Raw genomic sequence first — 24,969 nt, 5'->3', positions numbered from 1 at the left:
CTATTTGTGGTTAATGGTAGCATCATTCACTCACTCAACCTAAGCATGGCAGCCATCTGGACCGCTCTGTCTCACTCCCACCTCCTGTCACTTGCTATGTTTTGTCAATTGAAAGGAAGTGATTGGAGCTGAATATTCAGGAGAAGTCATGCACAAAGCAGAGTGGTGGTGATGAAAGTCAGTGCCCTGGGAAGAGCCACTCTGATTCCATGTTCTGATCTTTTATTTTATTTTTAAAAAGTTCTTTGGGCTAGATTAATTTTTCTAGACCCTGGGCCTATTACCCTGAGCTAATTTGTGTTTCCAAATTAATTACCAGCAGGGGCGGCAGCCTCCTTTTTTTTCAGAATCCTTCTCTTTTGGAAGGATGGCCTTTTTCATTCAAACAGTCCAATTTAGGTCCTTTGGCACAAAGTTTAAAGGGTGCCTTGACATTTCCATAAAGACATTTAAATGTTACTGTCTCTGAAGAAACAGTTTTAGCATATGAAATCTTTATCTTTTTCCCCCCTCCAAGGAATAAAAACATCACCAGCTTAATTATCTCTGTAAAATAACTTCCTCATTTGCTTAGCATGTTGCTAGTAGGAAAAGATAGTGATACTGTTTTATGAAAACAAAAAATGCTTATAGATGATTTCATGAAATTTTCTTTTGATTTTTGTCTCTGTAAATAGCACCTCAATTCAGAGGCCAAAATGCATATAGGGTTATATGTGCTCCTTCCCAGTTGATTTTTAAAACATCTTCTAGGGGAGCATATACAATGGAAAAGATGCTGCTTGTGATTATTTCTTCACACGGAGAAGCCAGAAAACACACATAATAAAATCCTATAACATGAACTCTACCCTGTGCGTGAGTTCATGTGGACATATTTTAAATTTACAGTACAGTATTGTTAACTGTATGCACGTTGTTGTACAACATAGCTCTAGGACATTTTCATTTTGCATAAATTAAACTCTATACCCATTGAGCATCCACTCCCAATTTCCCTTTCCCCAGCCCTTGGCAATCACCATTTTTCTCTGCTTTTATGAGTTCAGTTACTTTAGAATCATGAAGTATTTGTCCTTCTGTGACTGGCTTATTTCACTTAGCATATGGCCTCAAGGTTCATCCATGTTATAGCATGGCAGGATTTCCTTCTTTTCAAAGACTGAATGATAGTCCATTGTATGAACATACCCTTTCTCTCTATTTACATGCCTGTTGATGGATATTTAGGTTGTTTCTGCCTCTTGGCTATTGTGAATGACAATGCAGTGAACACGGGAATGCAAATATATCTTTGAGACTGTTTTCAAGTCTTTTGGATAAGTACCCAGAAGTGGGATTGTAGATTATATGGTAGTTCTATTTTTAATATTTTGAGGACTCTACATACTGTTTTCCAAAGCAGCTGCACTATTTTACATTCTCACCAACAGTGCACAGGGTTCCAGTTTCTCCACATCCTCACCAACACATGATTACACACACACACACACACACACACACACACACACACACACACACTTATAATGGCCCTCCTACTTGTGGCAATCAAAAATATATCCAAAAACTGCCAAAGTATTCTGGGGGACAAAATTGCTATTAATTGAGTAACTCTGATCTAGATGAAGAAAACAGTCTGATGAAGAGTAATGGCCCCCAGCCAGTTTTGCTCAGTGGATAGAGTGTCAGCCCATGGACTGAAGGGTTCCAGGTTCAATTCTGGCCAAGCGCATGTACCTCGGTTGAAGGCTCAATCCCCAGGCATGATTGGGGTGCATGCCGGAGGCAACCAATAAATGTGTCTGTCTCCCTCACATAGGTGTTTCTCGCTCTTGGTCTCTTCCCCCTCCCTTCCACTGTCTAAAAATTAATGGGAAAATATCCTCAGGTGAGGGTTAACAACAACAACAACAAATCCAACCTTTGAAAAAAAAAGAGGCATGCAAAATATTTCCCTAAAACTACAAAAAGGGTGAGGTAGAAGAATTGAGAACCATGGTCTATTTGTCTTAAGTAGGTCAAGGTCTCCTCAAAGGAGTCTTTATCACCACCTAAGTTTGGAAAGCAGTTCAAAAAGCAACTGAAATGGTCAGTGCTTGAAAAATGCTCAGTTAACAATGCCAATATGAGCTTAATCTACTGCGATGGGCACAAGAAGCAAAACAGTTCAACACTTCAGCAGGGCCTAAGGGGACTTTCTGAGTTTGAAGGTTGGCTAGGAGTTGGAAAGCTGAAAATAAGCTAGAGGTTCTAGTTCCCACTTGAGCAAGGGTTTATTTTTTCTGCTTATCTGGACTCAGAACCGACACAGGCAGGGTGATTTTTGAGAGCACTCACATGTTTCTCATTGTTTGGACAGGGCCAGACAAAAATGATCCAGTTTCATTGCAAATTGGCAGTAACACATGTTTTTGAAAGTAAAAAACAGGATAACACTCATGAGTGAATCTCAAAGAATGTTGTCTTCTTGTCCTTTGGAATAAACACCTGTTTTGAAACTAGGAGAGTAGGAACCATCTTTGATTAAGAAATTGTCAGGTCTCTTTTTTTTCATTGTGAAGATTATATTTTTAAGAATTAAAAATTTGAGCACAATTAAAAATATTAGAATGTGGATAATCATAACTTTAAATAAACAACAACAAAAAAGATAGCCCACATTTCCTCTGGAATTTCAGTTAAGCCTGCTTAGCTGAGTTTGTTTCCTGACTTGAAATGCAAAGCAAATACATTGATCCTTTTCTATTTTAATATAATTCTCTTTAGATAGATATATTTTTTGAATTGATTGGAGGAAAAATGTGGTCTACATCCTTGAGAGGAGATGGAAGTCCTGCTGCTATCAGTGCCCTGTGGCCACAACACATATATTCAGCAACCATCAGTGCCCCTGAACACGATGTAATAAGGAGACCATCTGGCGGATAAATGGATAACTTCTTTTCTTTTATTTTTTTTAAAGAATATAGAGTTGCAGTCAAGAGATCAGGTTCTTTTTTATTTTTATTTTAGAGAGTAAGGGAGAGGGAGAGAAAGAGAGAGAAACATCAATGATAAGAGAGAATCATCAGTCAACTGCCTCCTGCATGCCCCCCTACTGGGATCGAGTTCACAACCCAGGTCATGTGCCCTGACCAGGAATCCAACCATGCCCTCCTGGTTCATGGGTCGATGCTCAACCACTGAGCCACGCCGGCTGGGCTGAAAATAATAATTTCACTTACAGACGAATATTCTCCTCTCAAGAGAAACGAGCAGAGTCAAGACTATGTCTCTGTGAAAAGACTATTAGGGGAATTTTGTCCTCTGGTTTGAATTCACTCATTCATCAAACAAAGCAATTCCTCATGATCAAACATGCAACAATCAGAGCTCAGCAGGATACACTTTCAAAAGAAAAACACGCTTCCCACTGCTTGTGAGTTCTGATGTATGTATCTGGAGCGTCAGCGATAACCTCTTTTAATCTGGGGATCATGAAGGAGGTTGCTGAGAACAGATTCTTCATAGCCTTCCCAGAAATCTTCATTTCAGTTATACCCCAAGAGACCCGCTCCTACATCCCCTCTGTCTGTGCCTCACTTTCCCGTGAATCCTCAGGTGCCTCCCTGGCAGGCTGGTCCGGAGTGGGTGGAAATGGGACACATTTGACAGCAGTCCTTTCTCTCTGTCCCTCAGGTTACCATGGTCTCTACTGTGAGGAAGAGTACAATGAGTGCCTCTCTGCCCCGTGCCTGAACGCGGCCACCTGCAGGGACCTCGTAAATGGCTATGAGTGCGTGTGCCTGGCCGAATACAAAGGTGAGTGGCCCTTGGGCCTTCTTGTGCCAGAATAGCTGTACATGACCTCACAGATTTCTCAACTTAAATGGATAAACCTCTCATGGGAGCACAAATTGTTTCAAATAAAAATCAAGTAGTGGTGGTGGTAGGATGATTTATGGGGCCAAGGAGACCAATTGGCAAGTCTCAGGTTTTCTGTTAATAAACTGAAAAATCTCTCTCCTGTTCTTTGCTTCTACATCCTCACCTCTTTGTTGAATATGCGAAAAGCCAAGGATAAAGAATGCTAGTAAGTGGGCCATCAGGCATAGATCTGAGGACCCAGCTGTGGAAACGGTGGGAGAGGGGAGCAGCTAGCTCAGTGCTTGCTGGGCAGAGTTAGGGTACTGTGCTTTTGGGTGGAGGAGACAGGTGGGATCTCACGTATTGGCATATAAGTGAATTCTTATGAAATGATTCAGTTGGGAGGGAAATGTTAGTTCATTTGAGTGTATGCCTGTCAAAGTCACTCTGGAAAAGCATTTGACACCATCCGAGTGTTTTTAATGTGTAGACTCTATTCTAAGTCCTTCTGTGCATTAACTCATAAATCCTCACTCACCCTGTGAGGTGGTAGATAATGGTATCCCTCATGAGCCTGGCCAGCATGGTCCCTGAAGCCCTTGCATCTGCCTTCCCCAGGGGCCCCGGGTCACAGTTGGTGGATGGTGTGGTTTCATTGGAGCCCAGACACCCTCAGACGGCACTGTGCCAGGAAAGTCTGTTTATCAGCGGCTGCCCACATTTCTCTAAGCCACAACTTCAGGGGTGGGTTTAGATTTTTGTAATGCTTTTGTGGGCTCTATTTATAACCATTTCACGTAACCTCTTGCTCCCTCCACTTGATTGATACCATCCATCTGCCTGGCAACCTTGCGTGGCAGCCCCTGTTGCTTCTCTGTGGATGGGCCACAGCGATGAACTTGATCCAACCCCTGGATAGAAGGGCTGAAGCTGGGCCAAGTCTATGCACTGTGTTTGGCAGATCTGATGCTTCTTGGCCTGAGATGCCCATTTAGAGCTAGACTCCACGGACTTCCACAGGGCTGATGTGCTGGGTTATCCACATGGCTTCTGAGTTCTAGGTTTGTCAGAGCATTGGGAAATATGAGTGCTGGGAAGAGGAATAAATGAGCAATGAATCCGGAGACCTAAGGGGCTCATCCCAATCGTGCCACTGACTTCCGTATGAACCTGGATAAATCCCTTAAAATTACTGCCGATAAAGTAAGGACAGGGATGTTTACAGATATCCTGAGATTCTTTAATGACCAAATAGGTAGTGGTGGATGTACTTCAAAAATTTAAAATTCCAAAATTCTTTAGTTTATGATAGAGTGTATGATAAAATTTTGTGAAGCAAATTTAATCATTATAGATGACAAAGTCATTACTAGGGTATATTCTGAATATGCCCCTAACATTCCCATCTTTGAGGTATTGGTCATGTCATTGTGACTAAGAAGCAAAAAATACAATTGCACAGTGTCTGACCAGTGTCTCTATAGATTTATAGACTGTGACTTGTTCACCTCCTCCTTTCATTGTTCTCAATGGGTATTCCCAACTTCTTCCATTTACACCAAGCTCTGTAGTAAATCACTCACCCACAGTAAATCACCTACTTCCATCTTCATGGCATAAAAGAAAGGTTATCATTTGTAAACATTTTTAAATGTATCTAATTTTCCACATTCTATGGTAGTGGTTCTCAAACTTAGGTTTACATCTGAGTCTGCTGGTGGGCTTGTTAAAATAGATTGCTGTGCCTCACCCCTAGAGTTTCTGATGTGGTGTACCCAGGGTGGGGCCCAAGAATTTGAGTTTCTGGTAAGTTCTCAGGTGATGTTGCTGTGCTGGCCCATGCACCACCCACTGAGAGCCCCTGCCCTGCAAACTTCTCTGCAGTCACAGCCACTAAAACCTTATTCTCTTCCACGTTAGATGATCATGGCTCCTCATCCTGCTCAAGATTAGCCTTCCATGTATGTTCTAAATCCTTTCTCTTCTACCTTTCTGTGACCTCTTCTCTCAATTACCGACTCTGCTAGGGATGCTTCAAGGAGGTGGATGACCCTGAAGGGGATATCAAACACATCTGAAGGTTTGGGTTCTTAAGAAAAGGATGCAGGTGCCGGGCGCCTTTGCATACAGCAGGGTTAGGGGACAGGGTTCTGAGGAGAATGGAGGATTCAATGACCAGCTGAGCCCAAAGGACCCCTCAGCCTGTGAAGAGGCCATACATGCTGTGAATGTGCCACACGTTACTCTATGAGGCAGAAGGCTCTGGCTGAGTAGATACTGGCTGTTCTCAAGGAGGATTGCACAGTGGGGCTGAACTGGCCCTTTCTTTTTTGTGTGGCTAGGAGGGAATGGTCTCCTGTTCACACCTGGAGAACCCAAACAGGGAAGCCTCCACCCCAACCCTTAGGACCCTGTTGGCTGGCCTGTCCAGGACTGGAGGAGAATCCCCCGTGTCATCTGTCTCTGTCTGGCATTGCCAACTTCCAGTCTGGCCAGTACAGGGAGCCTGGACCAGCAACCCAAAGAGGGGAAAAATCTAGGAAATAATAAACAAAATAAACAAAATTGGAATAAAACAACACTAAACACTCAAGAGAGGAAGTGAAAAGACTGATGTATGCTACTCAACATTAAATTTAGATCTGGGAAAGCAAAAGGAGGAACTAATTCATGATAGAAGTAAAAGCAAGAGGAAATAGAAACCATGAGTTGAAAGATAGGAAATGTGGAGAAAAGATTCAAGAGCTCTGCTTCTGTCTGAGTGATGGACGCTCCAGAAGAAGGAGGAAGGAAACAAGGATATGAAACCAGATTGGACCCATTACTAGAAGGAGAAGTCTATGAGCAGAAGAACGTTGATGTTTTCACATAGTATGGGCTTCCTCAGTGCCAGAGGACTAATGGAGGAGAAGATGCACAATTTGAGATTTCCTGATGGAATTTTTAAATCCAAGGATAAAGAGGATTGTTTTTATAAGAGTATTCACAGAGAATACAGGTTACATACAAAAGAAAGAGAATCAAACCATCTTTGATCTTCTCTGTAGTGAAACTAAATAATAGTGAAAAAGTGTTTCAGACTTTTCAATGGAAAGGACTGGTAGTTAAAAGGTCATTGATATTTGAGGGCAAAAGAAAGACATTTTGTACACTTCAGGATACAGAAAATATAACACCCTCTCTAAGAAAATTATTTTAAAAGTATTCTCAATAACTAAATCAGAACAAAGATAGCCAGATGGAGGAAGGTAGAGAACAAGAGGAATAGAGTTGAGAAGACTGCTTTAAATGCAGAGAAAAACTTAAAGAGATGATATTGATGTGATTGTGAATGATAATTCAATGGTGAAGAAAAGTCTTTTGAAAAAATAGGTTTACCTTTATACTGATTAGTATTGCTGCATAATGAGTTAGTACAAGGTCATGGTTTGAAACAGCACCCTTTTATTATTTAGCAGTTTTGTTCATCTAAGCCTGGCTTAATGGACTCCCTGCTCAGGGTCTCACAGGTTGACTGGGCTGCGTTGGCATCTGAGGCTTGAATAAAGAAGGATCAACTTTCATGTCCCCTTGCATTGTTGGCCAAATTCATATCCTTGTGGCTGTCAAATTGATGACTGCTTGCTTCCTGAAAGTCAGCAGTTATGAGAGAGAGTCTCTGCTGCTTCATGTATCTAACTTTAGGAGAGGCCCACACCCTCTTAATGTCTCACCTGATTAGGCCAGGCCCACCTATGATTAACTTAAAGTCAATTGATTAGGACCTTAACTGCATCTTCAAAATTTCTTAACTTTTGCAATATGCTTTTGGCTAGAAGCTCATGCTCAAGAGGAAGGGAGTACACAAAGGCATGACTCATTAGGGATTACTCTAAAGTGTGTCTACCATACCTCTTATTAAGGAAAAATTGAAGTGACCACACTAAAGTTTCATGTAATTTTAACCAAATCTATGTGTTAAAGGGAATGGGGGTAGGAAATATTGGAAGACATACACGTGTGTTAAAGATGTCATCCCAGTGGGCAGGTAAATTGATTATTTAACTTTGGTGCATTTATAGAGACATTTAGGTTCAGGTTTAAATAAGACTGCTGGAAACAGGAAGGTAAACCCTAGAAAAATAGCAATAAATAGGACATCTAAAGTAAGAGTGATAGGGAGGTGGTGGGGGTGGTGTACAAGGGTTTAAATGAGAAGCAGAAAGGGCTAAATCAGGCTCTCCAATTCAGAGGAAGAATGAGTGAGGGTAGGACAGAGGTCACAAGATCCTGTGCCTTTCTCGCCTTGAAGAATGTACATTCTCTCCCTTTTTGGAAGCATTTCACCTGATATATACTTACATGTAAGATGTATGTATAAACTTAGGAAACTATCAGATGGGTGGGCTTCAGTTCCTAACTAGTTAGAACTTGCATAGGTGGTGTGTTGGTGGGGTGGGTTGGGACTTTAACTTCTTATTTTCCATATGCATTTTTAAGTGATGAGTTTTACTCTTAAAAATTAAATGAATATGATAACTGTCTAAAAAGAATGGCATTAATAGGAAGTAAGGCAACTATAGCTAAGAACATTTTGCAAAAGGAAATCAATGAGTGGAACTTCTGCCAGATGTTAAAACCCATTTAAATGCTCCAATTATTATTACACTAGAGGCCCGATGCACTAAATTTGTGCAAGAGTAGGTCTTCCTTCCCCTGACTGCTGGCACTGGCTTCCCCCTGGCACCCGGGACCTGGACTGCTTCCCTCAGGCCGCCAGTCGGCACCCGGGACCTGGGCTTCCCTCTGGCCTTGTCCAGAAGGACATCTGGTCTAATTAGTATATTACCCTTTTATTATTATAGATTCCCATGTTACAGGTGAAAGATTGGACAGCTGACCCAAATTGAGGAATGGTCCAGAAACCCTTGTCGATAATAATAGACATATAAAAATGTGTGACTCTTGAAGAGGACTTGCTATGAATGGACATTTTAAAAAAAATGGTGCTAGAAAAATTGGGCTGCTAAACAGAAAAAAATAAATGTTCTCACACTTCTAAATAAATTTCATATGGATTTAAAAATCACAACTTGACTCTAAATATAGTAATCCCCCCTTTGTCTCTCTTTTCAATGAAATTTCCTTAGAGTCGGTATAGAAGCACCTCGATATTTCCTTAAGTTTTATCTTTTTTTTTTAACCCTCCCCAGTTGGAGCTTGTCCATACCATCCTTCTAACATGGGTTTAGTGGTGACTTAACCGGAGTCTTTTCAGTGAATCCATGAAGCCTTTTCTGCCTCTAACTCCGACTGTGTTCCTGCCCCTTTGCTCCATTGGTCGCTTGGGTCCCTGCTTCAGCTTCCACAGCTGCAGTCCTGCCCCCTGGACTTTGCACTCCCAGCCCCCACTGAGTCCTCGTCCTCGTCCTCGAGACACCACAAATGCAGTTGGTCCCCAGGGTTCTCTGCTGGACCCCTTTCTCGTTCCTTCTCTTTGCTCTCATTCAATTCTTTGACTGTATCCACTGTCTGAAATGTTGATCCCCGAGCAGATTCCCTGCGTGGACTCTCCCTTCATTTTCTCTGTATCTGTTATGACAGTTACGGCCAGCTTTGTAGGCGATTCTTTCTGGCTGCAGACTTTCTTCTCCTTTACACCAAATCAGAATTTAGTGAAAGGCAGTGCCTACATAGGTTTTTTTGTTTCGTTTGTTTGTTGTTGTTTTTTAATTCTCGGCAGCGTTCGATATGGTGGCTTGCACAAAGCAAATGCTAAGTAGCTATCTTGACTTGAATTGAAATTGCTGCTTGACATACTAATTAGGGGAAACCATCTCGAACATTTTCCCAGTAAATTTCCACTGTGGATCATGAAATTTTTAGAAACAAACTGCACAGAGGGACTCAGAGTAACCTCCTTTCGGAGATACCAGAATGCTGACACTTCCTGGAAAACCATTTCACAACTAGTTCATGAGGGACTCCTAATTTCATATTCTCAAAAAGTCAAGTGACCGCTCCATTTGTTTATTTTTATTTCTAGCAAAACAAACTAAATGATCAACAATATACTCATTTGGAATTTTTGGTGACAAAAGTTAGAAAGAAAAAAAACCCTGTGTTTTTTAATTGTGAAAATAATATAACAACAATAAAAAATTTAGAAAAAAAGAAATTTCAAAATACCTCATTACTTTATAACAGAATACAAGAGGAATAGTCATCTGTATTGTTTCATCCTTTTCTAATATCCACATTTTATAGTTATAATTGAGTACACCTACAATTTTCTGTTCATACTTGTGGGGCTACCAGCGGGTGATTGGGGGCGGTGCTCCCGCTGGCACCTGCCTTGGCTAGCCTGGCGCCATCTGCTCGCCAGCCCTGTCCCCTGCTCGCCAGCCCCACCCCCTGCCCCCTGCCACTGCTGCTGGTCACCTCCCTCTGTGGGAGGCAACAGGGGGCGATGCCGCCGGCTCACTGGTCTGCCCTGCCCCCCCATCACCCCACCACCACTGCCGGTTGCCTCCCTCTGCAGGATGATGGGCAGAGCAATCAGGAGGGTGGAGAACCCCCTTCATCCCCCACCCCTGCACCCACCTTGGCTGGCTTGGGGCCTGTGGGCTAGGGGCAGCCCCTGCATTGAGCATCTGCCCCTTGGTGGTCAGTGCGTGTCATAGTGACCGGTCGTTCCACCAGTCTTTCCGCCATTTGGTTGATTTGCATATTAGGCTTTTATTATATGGGATTATTGAATTGATTGGGGTGACATTGGTAAATAAAATTATACAGGTTTCAGGTATACAATTCTACAATACATCATCTGTATATTGTTTTGTGTGTTTACCACCACAAGTCAAGTCTCTTTCCATCACTATTTATCCCCTTTTATCCTCTCCTACTTCCCTGACTCCCCTTCCCTCTGGTGATTACCATATTGTTGTGTATTTTTAAAGTCCACAGAATTTATAATTGAAAAGATGAGAATTTTTGTTGTTGGCTAAAAGTACTTCCTCTGTGTAACCAGGAACCAGAATTTCTGGATGTTTTGTCTACCTAACTCCTCTCATGTAGTGAGATAGATGCAGAAATAGATGTCAAGATTTTTTCCTGTTTCAGGCTCTTATTTAATCAGAAGAGCAAACTGAGGCTGAAACACACATGGAATAATGAGGTTAAGGCTGAGAAGTCAATTGTAATTTCTGAAATAATTTGGAAAAAGTTGAGTTCTGTGAGGGTAGAAATAATAGAAAAGTTTTCATGGAGGAAATAAGTTTTAACATAAAATAATGGTTTAAAGAGAATAATAAGTTCCAAGAACACTTCAATCTAATTCTCTTTACCTGGCCTGCTTTTGTTCCTGGAGATAAAAATAACGATTTTTGTTTTCAAAATCTTAATCATGACTAATGATGACAACAAAGATTTATAATTGGTGCACGACTCTCTGAATTTTTGTTCATTTTAATTCTAAAATTAACTTCTATGAAGAACCCTGTTGGAGTAGAGATCTTTTCAGAAACATTGCCTCTCTATTCCTTAATATGAAAAGTATGAATTTTTATTAGTTTTGACTGGATTACAGTTTATTTTTACTTGAGACTAAACATAAGTTTTGTAATAGTGCGTGCTGCATCCCTTGCCAATGGCTGATGCATGTGTCATTCCACAGACTCGGTTTGAAGTGTGGACCTGGTTTTTCCTGACAAAATAGGGTGTTTTTGAGGCGGATTTGGAATCGCTTCTCACTCCTCTGGCAATCCTACCTGTGTGTCAGCCAAAGTACATGGCCCGTCGCCCCTCCTGAAAGGACAGGGTTCTGGTGGTATACCCTTAATTTCTTCCATGCATTAAGATATGGCCCCTGCTTTAAAGGACCTCAGAGATTTGGGGGGCGGGGGCGGGAAAGGGCGGGATAAGACAGAAGAACAGATAAGCCATGGTTTAACACAATAAACTCTGTAACGGCGTGAACTTAGCACACTCTCAATGCATGATGGTGGAAGAATGGAGCTCTGTCTTGGGAGAGTCAGGCTCAGCTTTCCGGACAAAGGGGGTTTGAGCTGGCCTTAGACAGTGAGGATGTGGCAGGTGATGACAAGCGTGGGAAAAAAAGATGAAGGAGGGCGTTCTTGTCAGAGGACGTAGGATGCCCAACACTCCGTGTTGCACAAGCACCTGGGACCCCTGGGGAATGATGAGCTCAGGAAAGCAAGACCTGGGCCCCCAGGAGGAGGGCAGGAGTGGGGGCCACCTCAGCTCAGCAGTGCTCATGACTGTTTATCTCTCTTCTTAAGATTTCGAGCTCATAGCTTTAATCGCCAAGCTGAGCAATATGACAAATATTTTTATATAGGGATTAGCAAGGCTCAGAGTATAGAAATGTGAGTAACCAGAGTGCTCACTGGGGACTTGAAGACCATCTTGCTTCGTAGTCATCGTGTTTCTTTGAAGATTGGCTTTTGTTCCATCTTGCTGCCAGGAAACTCTCACTGGGTCACAAGTGACCAAATATTTTATCTCTTGAAAAAGAGACATGACAAGGGATAGAATTATTGCCAGAAACACACAAAACATTGAAAGTGCTTATTATCTTGCATGTTTTAATCAGATCTGTAATATTGAAGGCTTTTAAGGCTAAGATGTTTAAATATTTAGCTTAGATTTTGCTCTTCAGCCTTATTTGGAAAATGTGGTAATTTGTATGTTAATGTATTATTTATGTTAATATCATGCAGGTGAGATTAGCTGACTATCATTAGAAACCCAGTGAAGATCATCCTTGATTGCTCATGGAAATTTTTCTAGGCTTCAGATATCTCTGAACCTTAGTCCTGGCTGCATTTCCCATTATTATTGAAAGTCTTATTTTTCAGCCAGTTCCCCATTGACCAGCCTCAGGGGAACACTGAGGCTGTAAATATGTGAATCATTGTTTTTTGATAAACACTTGGAAACAGAATGGGCCCTTTTGTATTTTGATCTTTCAGTTGATTTTGCGTTACTTGGGAATCAGTGAGAAATAGAAATAGAGAGTTTCAGATGGGCGAAGTAGTGTCTCTCTCTCTCTCTCTCTCTCTCTCTCTCTCTCTCTCTCTCTCTCTCTCTCTCTCTCTCTCCCCTCACCCCTCTCTCTCAAAGAATCACTAGCTTTATGCTAAGAAGTAATTTCATCTTTAAATTACTCTGAGCTTGTATATTAACATGCATCTCCTGGGTTTGTTAAGGATGCTAGTAGTCTGAGGCTCCCACAAGTCACTGGAGTTGGGCAGGGAACTAGGACAGGGCTCAGAGGGTCCATATCCCACTGAGCACAGGGCCATGGGATCAGGGTGGTGGTTGCAGGGAGCAAAATAAAGCAAAGATCTGAAAGGCACTTTAGGAAAACATCTGGCAGACTATTGTTCATGGGTTGGATATGAGGGGCAACGGATAAAAAGAAATGAAAAGCCATCCATTTTAAAATGCTTTTCCATACTCAAGTAAGTCATTAATGTGAATACAGAGAGGCAGTTCTCATTCTGTTTTCTCTTATGTATTTTTCTCTTTCTTGAGCCCTACTTCTTAGGGCATTGAAAAAGAAATGAGAGAAAAATCCCAACAAGAGTAATTTCAGTGACTAAATGATGAGTCATGGGGTGTGGCAGCCTTTTTATAATGTGAGCTAAGTAATGAGTAGATAGCAAATTAAGTAAATACCATTCAGTCACTATTTGCTTTATGTTTGTTCTTCGTGATGCTGCCGGGAAGGAAGAGCATATCATTATATAGACTCTTATACAGAGTATAATGTAATTTATCTTCCTCTCCAGAGAGTGAGGAGTGGGAGAGAGGGAGCTTAATCCAGGCCTGCATGTTGGCACTCCACTGAAACAACTGCAGAAATCCTGCCTTAGGAAAAGCCACATGTTTAGTTTTTTATAAAATTATAAAACAACTAGAGGTTCGATGCATAAAATTTTGTGCAAGAGGCTCGGCCCTTGCAGCCCCAGCTGCCCCAGCCCTCACAGCCTGGCTGTCCCACGGTCCCATGGCCCTTCAGCCCTGCCCACTGGTTGTTCTGGAAGGTCGTTCTGGAAGGTCGTTCCACCATCCAGTCTAATTAGCATATTAGCTCTGTATTATATAGGATAGGTACTCATTGTAAAGTTATTCCAACACTAAAGAAACACATAACTTGAAAATCAAAGTAATTCATTTCCCTCTCAGTCCCACCTCGGGTATTTGTATGCACACACACACATAGACCTTTTAAAATATCAATGGGAAACTTACTGTTTTCACTATGATTTTTTAAATACTTCTCTCTTGTTAAATGGGCGCTGAGTTACATAGAATTCTGTGTTTGCATGCCAGTCTGTGTTCACTCTAAGAGAACTACTTTGCAAGCACAGACTCAGATGCAGACTGCCTGTGGTTTCAGGTTCCAGCTCCTTCCCCTGCAGCCTCAGGAACTGAATTCTTTCCTCTGTTCCCTCACCTAGAAGGACGGAATGAGGGCATTTGTCTCATAGTGTTGTTGTGAGGATCAAATTTGGTGGAAAGCACAGTGCAAGGCCTGGAATGTAGTATGTGCATCGATGTTAACTTTAGTACATGGGGAATTAATGAGGTCTTTGTCGACTGAGTACCAGGGGGCTCCCTCTCTCTTCCACAGTTTCCCAAAGTAGAGCTGAGGCTCACTTACATATCTGAATCCAACTCTTCCCTTCAGGATGCTGGTCATCAATTACCTTGATATCTCATGAAGGCTGCCTGGCTATTTTCTGTTTCTTTTGAAGACGCAGAAGGCACTGGTCCCTGATAAATTTGATCTTTCAGGCCTTTAACTTTCTGGTCCCCAGGCTTGGGGACATGTGCTCAGAGAAAATCCAGATGAAAGACTTATGGTAGGACCTTTGAGAAGGGATTGCATTTGTTATTTTCTCATAAAATATGTCTTTACAATAACCTAAAGTCAAGACTGGGCATGTGTGCTCTCTCTCTCTCTCTCGCTCTCTCTCTCTCTCTCTCTCTCTCTCTCTCTCTCACACACACACACACACACACACACACACACACACACACACCCCACTAGGAACCTGCCTACATACCATTCCAGGATGTTCGAACACTTTGCTTTCAAAGGCCATGGGAGCTGAAGATTCCTTAATCAGTCACCCCTTTTTTGTCTCTGTCTCCACAGGAGTTCACTGTGAATCCTACAAGGACCCCTGCGCTAACGTCAGCTGTCTGAATGGAGGCACCTGTGACAGTGAAGGCCTAAATGGCACTTGTGTCTGCACACCAGGATTTACAGGCAAGTGACCCAGGAACTGGGTTTTCAAATTTACCACAAAATTCCTGAGATTACCATTGTTATAAAACCCAGGAGCCTTGCTACAAAATGTAAGTGGGCATTGCATTTAGATGAAGGTCTGTTTAAAAATAATCCACTGTTTGTCATTAAACGAGGCTCTTCTGAAATCAGTATTTGCATGTAGTCTTGCTGAGACTAACAGTGCTATACAATTCAGAGCTGTTGCTGTGAAACACAAGACATGAGCCATTATGCCAACATCTGAAAGGTTTGTGTTAGTGGAAGAAGGGAAGGAAGGATCACATATGTTCTCTGTAGCAGTTGCATTCAGCCACAACTTGTATTTTTATTGAAAGATAGAGGAGTGGGTTTTGAAAAATGAAAAGAGATGGTGGTGATGGTGGGAAGTACTGGGACACTCCAGGTTCCAGATTGACTGTTAGTGAAGATAGGGGTGCTATGGGTGTGGGGAGAGTGAGGAGAGAAGGTGGCCCCAGGGAAAAGCAGGTGGGGAGGACAAGGGCAGGTTCCAAAGGAGCCACAGTGGCCACTGAGCTATGAGTAGAGAGAGTTGTTTCTAGACTAGGGGATCCACCCTAACCTGGGCTCCTTCTAAATAACTCCTTATGGGCTTCTGGGAGTTTGTGAACCTGAAACAGTTATGAAATGTTGAATGTATGCAACTGCTGAAGGGAGGCTCTCAAATCTTCATCATATTCTCAAAAGGAACCATGAACTTCTGGGGTAGAAAAGATTCCATCCTTTGCTTTGCCAGCAGAGCCCAGGAGTCCTGGAATGTAGAGGGCAGGGCAAGTCTATGTTTTCAGAGCTTTGCTCAATAGGAATCACTCTGGTTTGCAAATTGGAAAAGGGTGACCTGGAAGGAGCCTGTAGAAGGGAATGGGTTTTTAAGATGCAGGAAACCATGTTGTCATTGGCTGGAGAGCACCCTGAATGCTCACCTCTCCCCTGGAGAATTTCTCAGCATCCGGGTCCCGGGTCCATCCCTGGGGAGTCTCATGTGTGCTTCTAGGGAAGATGTCAACAGTCAAGATGTGGGAGAAGCAACTTCTGATATCTTCATATTTGTCTGTGTCACACGCTGTGTTTTCCTGGAACTGAGGAGTAGGGCCACTTCAGAAAATCACTCATAGATGTTTTTGTTTTGCAGACTGGCTTACAAACACACACAGATGGTTATACTCATCAATGGGTGCAAAAATAATATTGGGGAAGCATCCTATTTTTTCCAGGTATTTTTATCCCACAAATAGTAAAAAGCAAGGAAGACAAATTAGAAAATACTGTGTTAGAGAAAAAAACCCCCACTATTAAAACTGTGCTGCTAGGAGACTTGCCCTGCCCTCTACATTCCAGGATCTTTAGATGGGACCTTACGTGACCAATTTTCCTTATTTCTAATGTATATATTTTTTGTGCTCTAAGTTATCCCCTCAATACCTCTATGGCTGTGTCCCACAAATTTTATGTTGTATTTTCATTTAATTCAGTTCAATGTTTTTGTTAGTTTGTTCTTAAGTTCCTTTAGATTTTTCTCTTTGTTCCATAGATTATCTCTAAGTGTGTTATATAGTTGGCCCCCGACCCCACCTTGCACCTTTTGGCATTTCTAGGTTGCTGGCTTCTCTAGCACCTAGTCTGGAATATCTGAGGCAAAGAGAAAATGCAGGATGCTCACCATCACCATTCTTGGGTCCCGAGAATCCTAGCCAGTCTGTCTCCTCTTGACCTCTCAGATTCTTCTCATATTTATTTTATATATAATGCCCAGGGCTTTTGCTTGTACTTAGTGGGAGGAATAGGGAAAATATTCCATCTTTTGGGGAGCAACATTCCATCTTTTTTCCATCACTCTAGCTGTTTTTAGAATTTTTCCTTTGCTGCTGGCTTTTAGCAAATTGATTATGATGTGCCTTGATGTGATTTTGTTCATATTTATCCTGCTTAGGATTTGTTGCACTTCTTGGATCTGGTTTTATAGTTTTCTTCAAATTTGGAAAATATGTAGCCACTATTCCACCAAATATTATTTTATGCCTCTTCCTTCTGTCCTTGAACTCTTATTACATCTGTGTTAGACTACTAAAATTTGCACACCAGTCACTGAGTTTCTATCCCTGAGATTTAGCTTCTCTAGCTTCTATTGCTCTGTTTTCAAGTTTACAAATCTTCTACTCTGCAGCATCTAATCTATTACTCTCACTCTATATTATTTTGTTTTTAATTTGATATTATATTTTTAATAAATATAATATAAATTTTTTTATAAATATAATATAAAAAATAAAATATAAAAATATTTTTTATAAATATAATATAAAAAAATATTTTTTATAAATTCCATTCAGTTTTTTTATATCTTCCATTTTTACCCTTATTTCTTTCATGTTTTCCTTTAAATTTTGAGCAAATTCCTTGTTTGCTCAACATCATCTGTTACTTCTGGATCTCCACATTTCGAACTGATTTTTCTTCTGGTTATGGGTTCCATATGTCTGCTTCTTTGCATGTCTAATAATTTTTGTTGAATGCTGGCTATTGTTAGTTAAGTTGTTGAGTGATTGGATTTATTGTCTTTCTTTTCAGAGAGCTGCCTTTTTTGGTGGCAGGTAGGTAAGTTACTTGGCAATCTGACCGATCCTTTCAAGGATGATTTTTATATTTAGGAGAATGAGCTTTTACTCAGGGGATAGTCCTACCCTACAGCTAAGGCAAATGCACTGGCTGGTCAATAAAATACCTGCACTCTGACTTGTGAAAGTTTGAATCCCTCCTAGTCCTCTGTGAGCTCTGGGATTTGTTCATCCTTCCTCTTGTTTGTAGGCCAGTGGAGTTCCATTTGCTCATATGCAACATCCAGTAACAAACTCAAGGGACATGGCATATTTCTGATGCTCATTTTCTGAGTGGCTTTATCTTCTGTGTTAGTCTGTTCTGCAAATTACAGCTATCTTGGCCTCCACCAAATCCAGTTCTCCGCAGCTCAGTGAAGCCATTGTGTTCTAAACTGGGTCCAGGCAGAAAGCCAGGATGCTGGCGGCACTCAGCTGTTACGTTTCCCTTCTCTCAGCAGTCCCGGTCATGCTCTGCCTGTTGTCCAATGTCTTAAAAGTGTTTTTTAAAAATACATATTTCATCCACTTGTCTAATTTTTTATGGTGGGAGGTCAAGACAGGTTCCAGTTTTTCCATCATGGTAGAAGTTCCAAATACTTTTTTTTTAGATCCATTTCATCTGGAATAAAATGTTTGTCAAGTATGAAGGCATAGTTAAAGCCCCCAGTCCAGTGAATGGCATATAGTAGTTATATATTTAATAATATGTATTACAATTATAATCATTTTCATTGATATTATTCAATGTGGGCTTTGTTAGCCCAAGGATTTACTAATAGCAGTGAGTTTTGATTTTTTAAATCTTTTTAAAATTTTAATTTATCTGAGGAAAGCATAGAAAATTAAACAGTACACTTGTAAACTTGCATAAATACTACCAAATTTGATACCTACTCTACATATTGCCTCTTAGAAAGTAGTATATTGAAAATCAATGGAAAAGATTTAAAGTTCAGACTCTGATTTCCAGCCTTAGTGAAGTAGAAACTTCATTTTGTATTCTCTTTACAAACGTTATTCGTGCACAACAGCAATTTAAAAGTAATTGATTTTTCTCCAACTCAGATTTTTTTTTTTTAAAAAAGTAAGCAAGTCAATGAAAAAGTCATTGGCTCAAGCCTGTAAAAGCATAAAGATTTATTAAGTCAAATATGAGTAAAAAAAAGATGATATAATATACTAAGAACTTTTCTAGTAAAATAAACTAGTATACACATTGCTTGGAGTTAGAATGGTGGGGTGTTGAAATGCATAAAAACATATAATAGTCTCAATATGGGAAAATGCAAATGAACTCAAACTTGCTCGTCATCATTCACAATAATTCTTCAAATACCTCGCATAAGACTGATGGGCAGTAAACATGAGCTCGGTAAGGCAGAGAAGAGCAGTCCTCTTTGGGAGTCTTCTGGTTGACATTTTTCTTGACTGGCTCCATCATCAGAATCATTCCATATCCCTACCACCAGCATGTGACACAGTGAAGGCGTCGGAGGGCCAGCTGGGGGATAACTGACTCAACCAGAAGCTTAGGAGTGTTAGACTGTGAAATAGGCCTGCGGAGTAAATCTGCAGGTTTCTGAGCACTGTGCATCGCTCCAGGGTTCTCCCAGAGCACACGGGCTGTGGAAATAGCTACTAGCTCTTTGGGCCCCTGCCTGGCATGGAGTTTAAATCATTAACTAATGTCATCTAATCCCCAGTAGAGCTCTAAGAACACTGTGGTGATAAAAGTCAGACTGGAATAGGTTTGGATCTCTGTCTCGGTTTTAGATATTTGTTAAGTGTCTGTAGAAAGAGTTCATCCTATTTTCTCCTGCTGCTCTCTATACCTCCCAAATCCAATCTACTGAGTGCCAAGAATAGACAAATCTAGGGGTTTTGGATTCCCCCTGACTTTGTTAGAGACCAGTAGAGATCTCAGAACCAATACACACATTAAGGTGGCTCTGGATCCTGAATTTGGCATTTACCTCCCTGGAGAAGCTCGGGACCAGAGCAGGACTGGATGGATTGGACATACAGCCCTGGGACTACCCGTAGTTTAAGGAATTAGTAGGGAGAAGTTAGGTAGTTTCTGCTGCTATTGTTGCAAAGACCATGGGACATCTTATTTCAGAATATGTAGTATTCCCATTGCCAGCTAAAGAAAGCTGTTGTTGAGTAGATACTTCAATTAATCTTGTCTTCCTAAATGGTTGGAAAGTAATACGGATGCATATATTTGTCAAGGCCTTTGATTTCATCCTTTTAATATTTCCTAGTACATCCTTATTTATGCTTCTTTTACTAGTCTACTTTGTAATGCTGTTTTAACTGTTTAGTCTGTACCCTTCTCACTTAGAGCAATTGCCCCATTAATAAAAAGAAAACCCTTGAAATAGGTTAGTAAGAGGAAATCAATTTTATGTCTTTTCTATTGATGTAAATGACTATATTTACTGCAGGAAACAAACTCAACTTAGACACTACTGAATTATAGTCAACTTAGTAGGATCTAGAAGTAGTAAATGTTTTGTTGGACAGATTCCACTTAAAAATGAAAGAGTCAGATGCTAGGTATGAAAAGAGTGTGAAATGAAACAGATGTGAAATATTTTAGTGTGAGATTCCTCCTCTAAAGTGGCTGTGGGTGACATATGGTGGTTTTGTAAATGAGAGGTAAACCAATAGCAGACAGAAAAGCACTTCGTTGCTAATTAAGTCAGCCTGGAAGTAATTACCCAAGTGTACACTGAAATATTGCCTTTTGAAAATGGACAAAATATTGATTTTGCTCATTTTCTTTAGTCTATGACTATCACAATGCTAGGAAGAGCTTTTTTACATTTATCTAAACAAATGGAGGAGTATATCAAAACAATTTTTTTTCTCATTTTCAAACTTTTAAGAGAGAGTGCCTCAATTTAAGTTACCCTCTTTTATTCAGCTTTGATGAGATACCTTTAAATTTTATAAGCACACCCAATTGGTACTGACATCCTATGCCTTTAATTCACAGGAAGATGGCTTTGTTCCTGTAACTGCTAATAACAAGCTATTTCCTGTAAATTGGTGTTTGAATCACAGTGCCATCTTCCCATGTTCTGGTTTATAAGTTTAAACCAGGCACTCCCTGAGGGGGGCGAATGTTGGGTACAGGTGGGGTTGGGACTCCAGGGCACAGTTTTCATTATGGAGAAAGGACAGACTGGAGCGGATGTGAATTTCCTTTGGGCCATCGTTGCTCAGGGAAGATTATGTCCAACTTAGGTCAACCCAGACTTCCCAACTGTCGCCCCTTGTGGCTAATGCCCTCCCTGAGCATTTCGGTCCACCCCAGGAACATATCCAGGAATTTGGAAATTGGAGTAAATTTTCATAATTGACTCAATCGAGGCACACAGCTGTGCTCTACAAGTATCCAGAAACTAGATGTCCTGACTCACGCTCAAACACTTGGCTACAAAACAATCATAAACTTTGAGTTCTCAACTATCTGGAGTTTCAGAAAAATAAGATTCGGCTGACTAAATACAAAATAGAGTTCTTTAATGAAATCAGGAACCCAAATTTGCTTTCCCAATAAACTTTGGAAAATTTGTTCAGACACGGAATCAGCTTTAGTTAACTAGTTCATTAGATTAAAGAAAAGTCTTTTTACCAAGGCTATTTTTTTCTTTTTTAAGAAGTTTTATTTGAGTAAAAGATCCCCTGTCTAGAATTTGGGAAAGTTATGCATTTTATACAAACAGCAATTGGACTCCATTGCTGGAGATCATGAAATCCGGACTCAGATCTGGAGCTTTACCTTGCTAGAGAAGCGATGGGTGATGCAGCTGATCGTCTCACAGCTACTTCTCTTTATCTCCTTAGGCGAAGAGTGTGACATCGACATAAATGAATGTGACAGTAACCCCTGCCATCATGCCGGCACCTGCCTGGACCAGCCCAATGGTTATACCTGCCACTGCCCACATGGCTGGGTGGGAGCAAACTGTGAAATCCGTAAGTTTTTCTTCCTCTCAGCTATTATATTTAACCTCCAGTTTTCTTTCACCAAGAAAGGGATGCTGACCGTGCCCAGCCTGGTCACTCTCAGAGGCAGTGCTGCCTGAGTCGCCATGCCTTCCGCATCTCAGTGTCACACTTTTGCCCCCACCCCCACCCCCGCATTCTGCTGCTCCCACTTCTTCCTGAGTCTGAAGGCAGCCCTTCCATGGGATGAGAATGTGCAGATGTCATCCAGAGTTCACTGCTGCTGCTACAGCCAAAAATGCGCTCAACAGAGACGCGTTAGAATCACAGCACAAAACAGAGGCTCTGTGTTGAAAATGTAAAAACACACACCAAATGTAAATTCACTTTGCATTTATGTCTTCAAGTGTCTTCAAACATATTAAGTTCCATCAATTGCCTGGAGAAAAAAAAAATCCAGTGAGGATGAGTGGAAAAGAAAATCTGAAAAACATTTTGAGCTGCTTAGAGCTAAGTGTTCTCTAAAGACGAACTAACAGAAGTTTGAAAATGTCACAATCAAGATTTTATACATTCAAATACCATGTCTACTAGGATTGAGGTGAAAATGAGAACTGACAAGTCATTGGGGTTTCCATTGGTTTGTAAACTGCTAAAAATTCAACTTTGAAAGCTGCCTTTCTTCTTATTTAAATGGGTCAAGGCAATTGAACCTTTCATAAAAGCTCCCTCCTGGGGCCTCTCACCCCCTGGCCTAATCATCATCAGGTAAAGACAGCTTACCTGCTGTGTGAGTTTGGAAGGAGGCAAATACTTACACGGAGCCCTGTCTGTCTGTCTGTCCTTGTCTGTCTGTCTCCCTCCTGAGCAGGCCTTTCTGCTGCCTGTAGTCATCCATGCTGTAACTGCTTTAAGAATAGCCCCCTCACTGGTGGTCCACATGGCCTGTGACTGGATGACTAATTCTTAGAATGTGTCTAAGGTGAGGGGTGGTCAGTGTTAGGAAGCCTTGTTATTCACAAGTGTGGACAACATTCTCCATCAACTTGACCAATAGTGAAGGTACCCTTTGGGCTCTTATCTGCTCACTCTTTGTCTTTGCTCTTGGCTCAGAGCTTGAGAGGGAAAGAAGGTAGTTATTTTTAGGCCTCTCCTTCAACTTTCTCAAATGCTCCAAAACAGGATGGTTTTAAGACCAACTGTCCTTGTTGAAGATGAGAAATACTCTCTTATTGAAGAAAGAGACAGAAAGAGATTCCAATAGTAAAAATGCTGAGCACTATGTTTTGGGTAGGATGTTAAAACTATTATTGGTGTAGGATGTTAAGTCCACTCTGCTGGGATCTTTGGTGGAAGGGATTGCAGACCTGGGTCAGTAGGACCTTGCTTCTCACCCTGACCATGGTACTCATTGTGCGGCTTTACTTAGTTGTGCTGAGCCTCAGTGTACTCATCCATAAAATGGGACCACTTTTTGTTCTGAAATTTGATAGTTGTTTGAAATGACACATTTCTCAGAATTACATCTATTTATAACTTTAAAATTTTAATTGTAAAGATTAATACATAGCACAGTATGAATAAGAAGTCAGGAACACATAGGATACCCTCAAGAAGTTTTGAAGTACAATCCTATAATTACAAAAAATCTAAATTTTACTTCCTCCCAGTGATGATGATATTAGTAAAACATGCACAAATAATAACAAAAGTTGGACAAAAGTTGGCTTCATATTCTAGCTATGTGACCCATACAAACACATTTATCTCATGGAGCCTCGTTTCTCTCACTTGTAAGATGGTTATAGTAAGGTTGCTGTGAAGACTAAAGGAGGCAAATATGTGCATATTTCTGCTATGCAGTAGGCAGTAAATAAATGCTAGTTTCTCTTTAATTCTACACTATTTAGCTTTATGCTATGAGCTATTCCTGGGAAGATGAACCTTTGCAATTGTCTTTTTAGCCAATGCACCTGCAGGGCATGGGCCACCATGAACAGCCGAAGGTGTTGGGGCACATCACACATATGGGTCCACACTTGGGTTCTTTGTTTGCCTAGGAGAGCACTTTCCACTTGATCTCATTTGCATCTCCCCATTAAGCCAACATGTTAAAATAAATGTTATCATAGATTAGACTCTGTGGGTTCCAGTGTTAGGTACTTCACCCTTGGCCTGAGTGTAACAGTGGAGAACATGCATGGAAGGGTTGTGATCACATATAGCTGAAACTGGTGTACAGTGTTTAGAGCAGGGGTGGAGAACTTTTTTCCTGCCAAGGGCCATTTGGATAGTTATATCATTCACGGGGCATACAAAATTATCAACTTAAAAATTAGCCTGTTATATTTGGTTAAACATTTAATTAACTCACCCCTAATGCCTTGCCAGGGCCAGACAAAATGATTCTGTGGACCTAATAAGGCCAACGGCCGGACATTGCCCACTCCTGGTCTAGAGAATTGGATCTGAATCAAATGGAAGGAATCCAAGGACCAGGTGTGCAAGCAGAATCTGGCTTGTCAGTGGACAGGGAAAGTCTAAGAGGCCTCCAGTCCTGTGTGAACTATGGACCCACAGAGGTCTCTTTCTAACCCTGAGCATCTGTGAGCTTCTGAAGTGACCAGAAACCACGAAGAGGGTGTCTGGATGGTACAAGTTCAGGTCAGTAGATCTCAACAGGAAAGCGCAGATACACACAGAACAGAGAGATCTGAAACCCACACAGCTATGTGGTCTGGAAAGCTACTGAGTTGTTGAAGGCAGTAAATGAGCCTCCATTGGCCTGACATCTGCCTCTGGAGGTCACATCACCCACTTCCCTTTCTTACTCACTCTGCTTCAGCCACATGGTCCTGCTTTCTCTTCCTTGAACAGATCAGGTTTATTCCTGTCTTCAGGGTCTTGGCCTGTGCTGTTCCTTATGCCTGGACCTCTCTTTCCTTAGATGTTAGCACAAGTATCTTCTTCTCAGCAGACAGATCTCAGCTTGAGTTCATCACATCCTGAAATCTGAGACCTCACAGTGAAGGGCACTACACATGAAATGGAATCAGCCCTTCCAGCAGCCATCACTAGAGATCCTGATACCTCAATAGGATTTACATGCAAATTAATACCATTTTAGTGGTTCCATTTTCATGTCAACCTTCTGTGCCAGTGTTCACCCTAATAATGTTTCTTAGAAATTTGCCCCAGTAGATATACTCTCTGGCCCCCGATCAGTAATAAGAAGTAATAATCAAGCAG

At 41.2% G+C, this 24,969-nt stretch overlaps 1 protein-coding gene across 1 annotated transcript in view; it reads left to right on the top strand.

The window, feature by feature from the left end:
* The window catches only part of DNER (delta/notch like EGF repeat containing), a 242,977-nt gene that overhangs the window by 205,761 nt on the left and 12,247 nt on the right, over positions 1 to 24,969 (top strand). The window contains exons 9-11 of the mRNA XM_036320749.1: positions 3,679 to 3,801; positions 15,014 to 15,127; positions 21,619 to 21,750. Of these exons, the coding sequence (XP_036176642.1) occupies positions 3,679 to 3,801; positions 15,014 to 15,127; positions 21,619 to 21,750 (369 nt within the window). The remainder of the gene's footprint in view (positions 1 to 3,678; positions 3,802 to 15,013; positions 15,128 to 21,618; positions 21,751 to 24,969) is intronic.

The sequence above is a fragment of the Myotis myotis genome, unplaced genomic scaffold (assembly GCF_014108235.1).
Source record: "Myotis myotis isolate mMyoMyo1 unplaced genomic scaffold, mMyoMyo1.p scaffold_m19_p_8, whole genome shotgun sequence".
Lineage (NCBI taxonomy): Eukaryota > Metazoa > Chordata > Mammalia > Chiroptera > Vespertilionidae > Myotis > Myotis myotis.
Note: the sequence above shows the minus strand (reverse complement) of the source record. Positions and strands in the feature narration are given on the sequence as shown.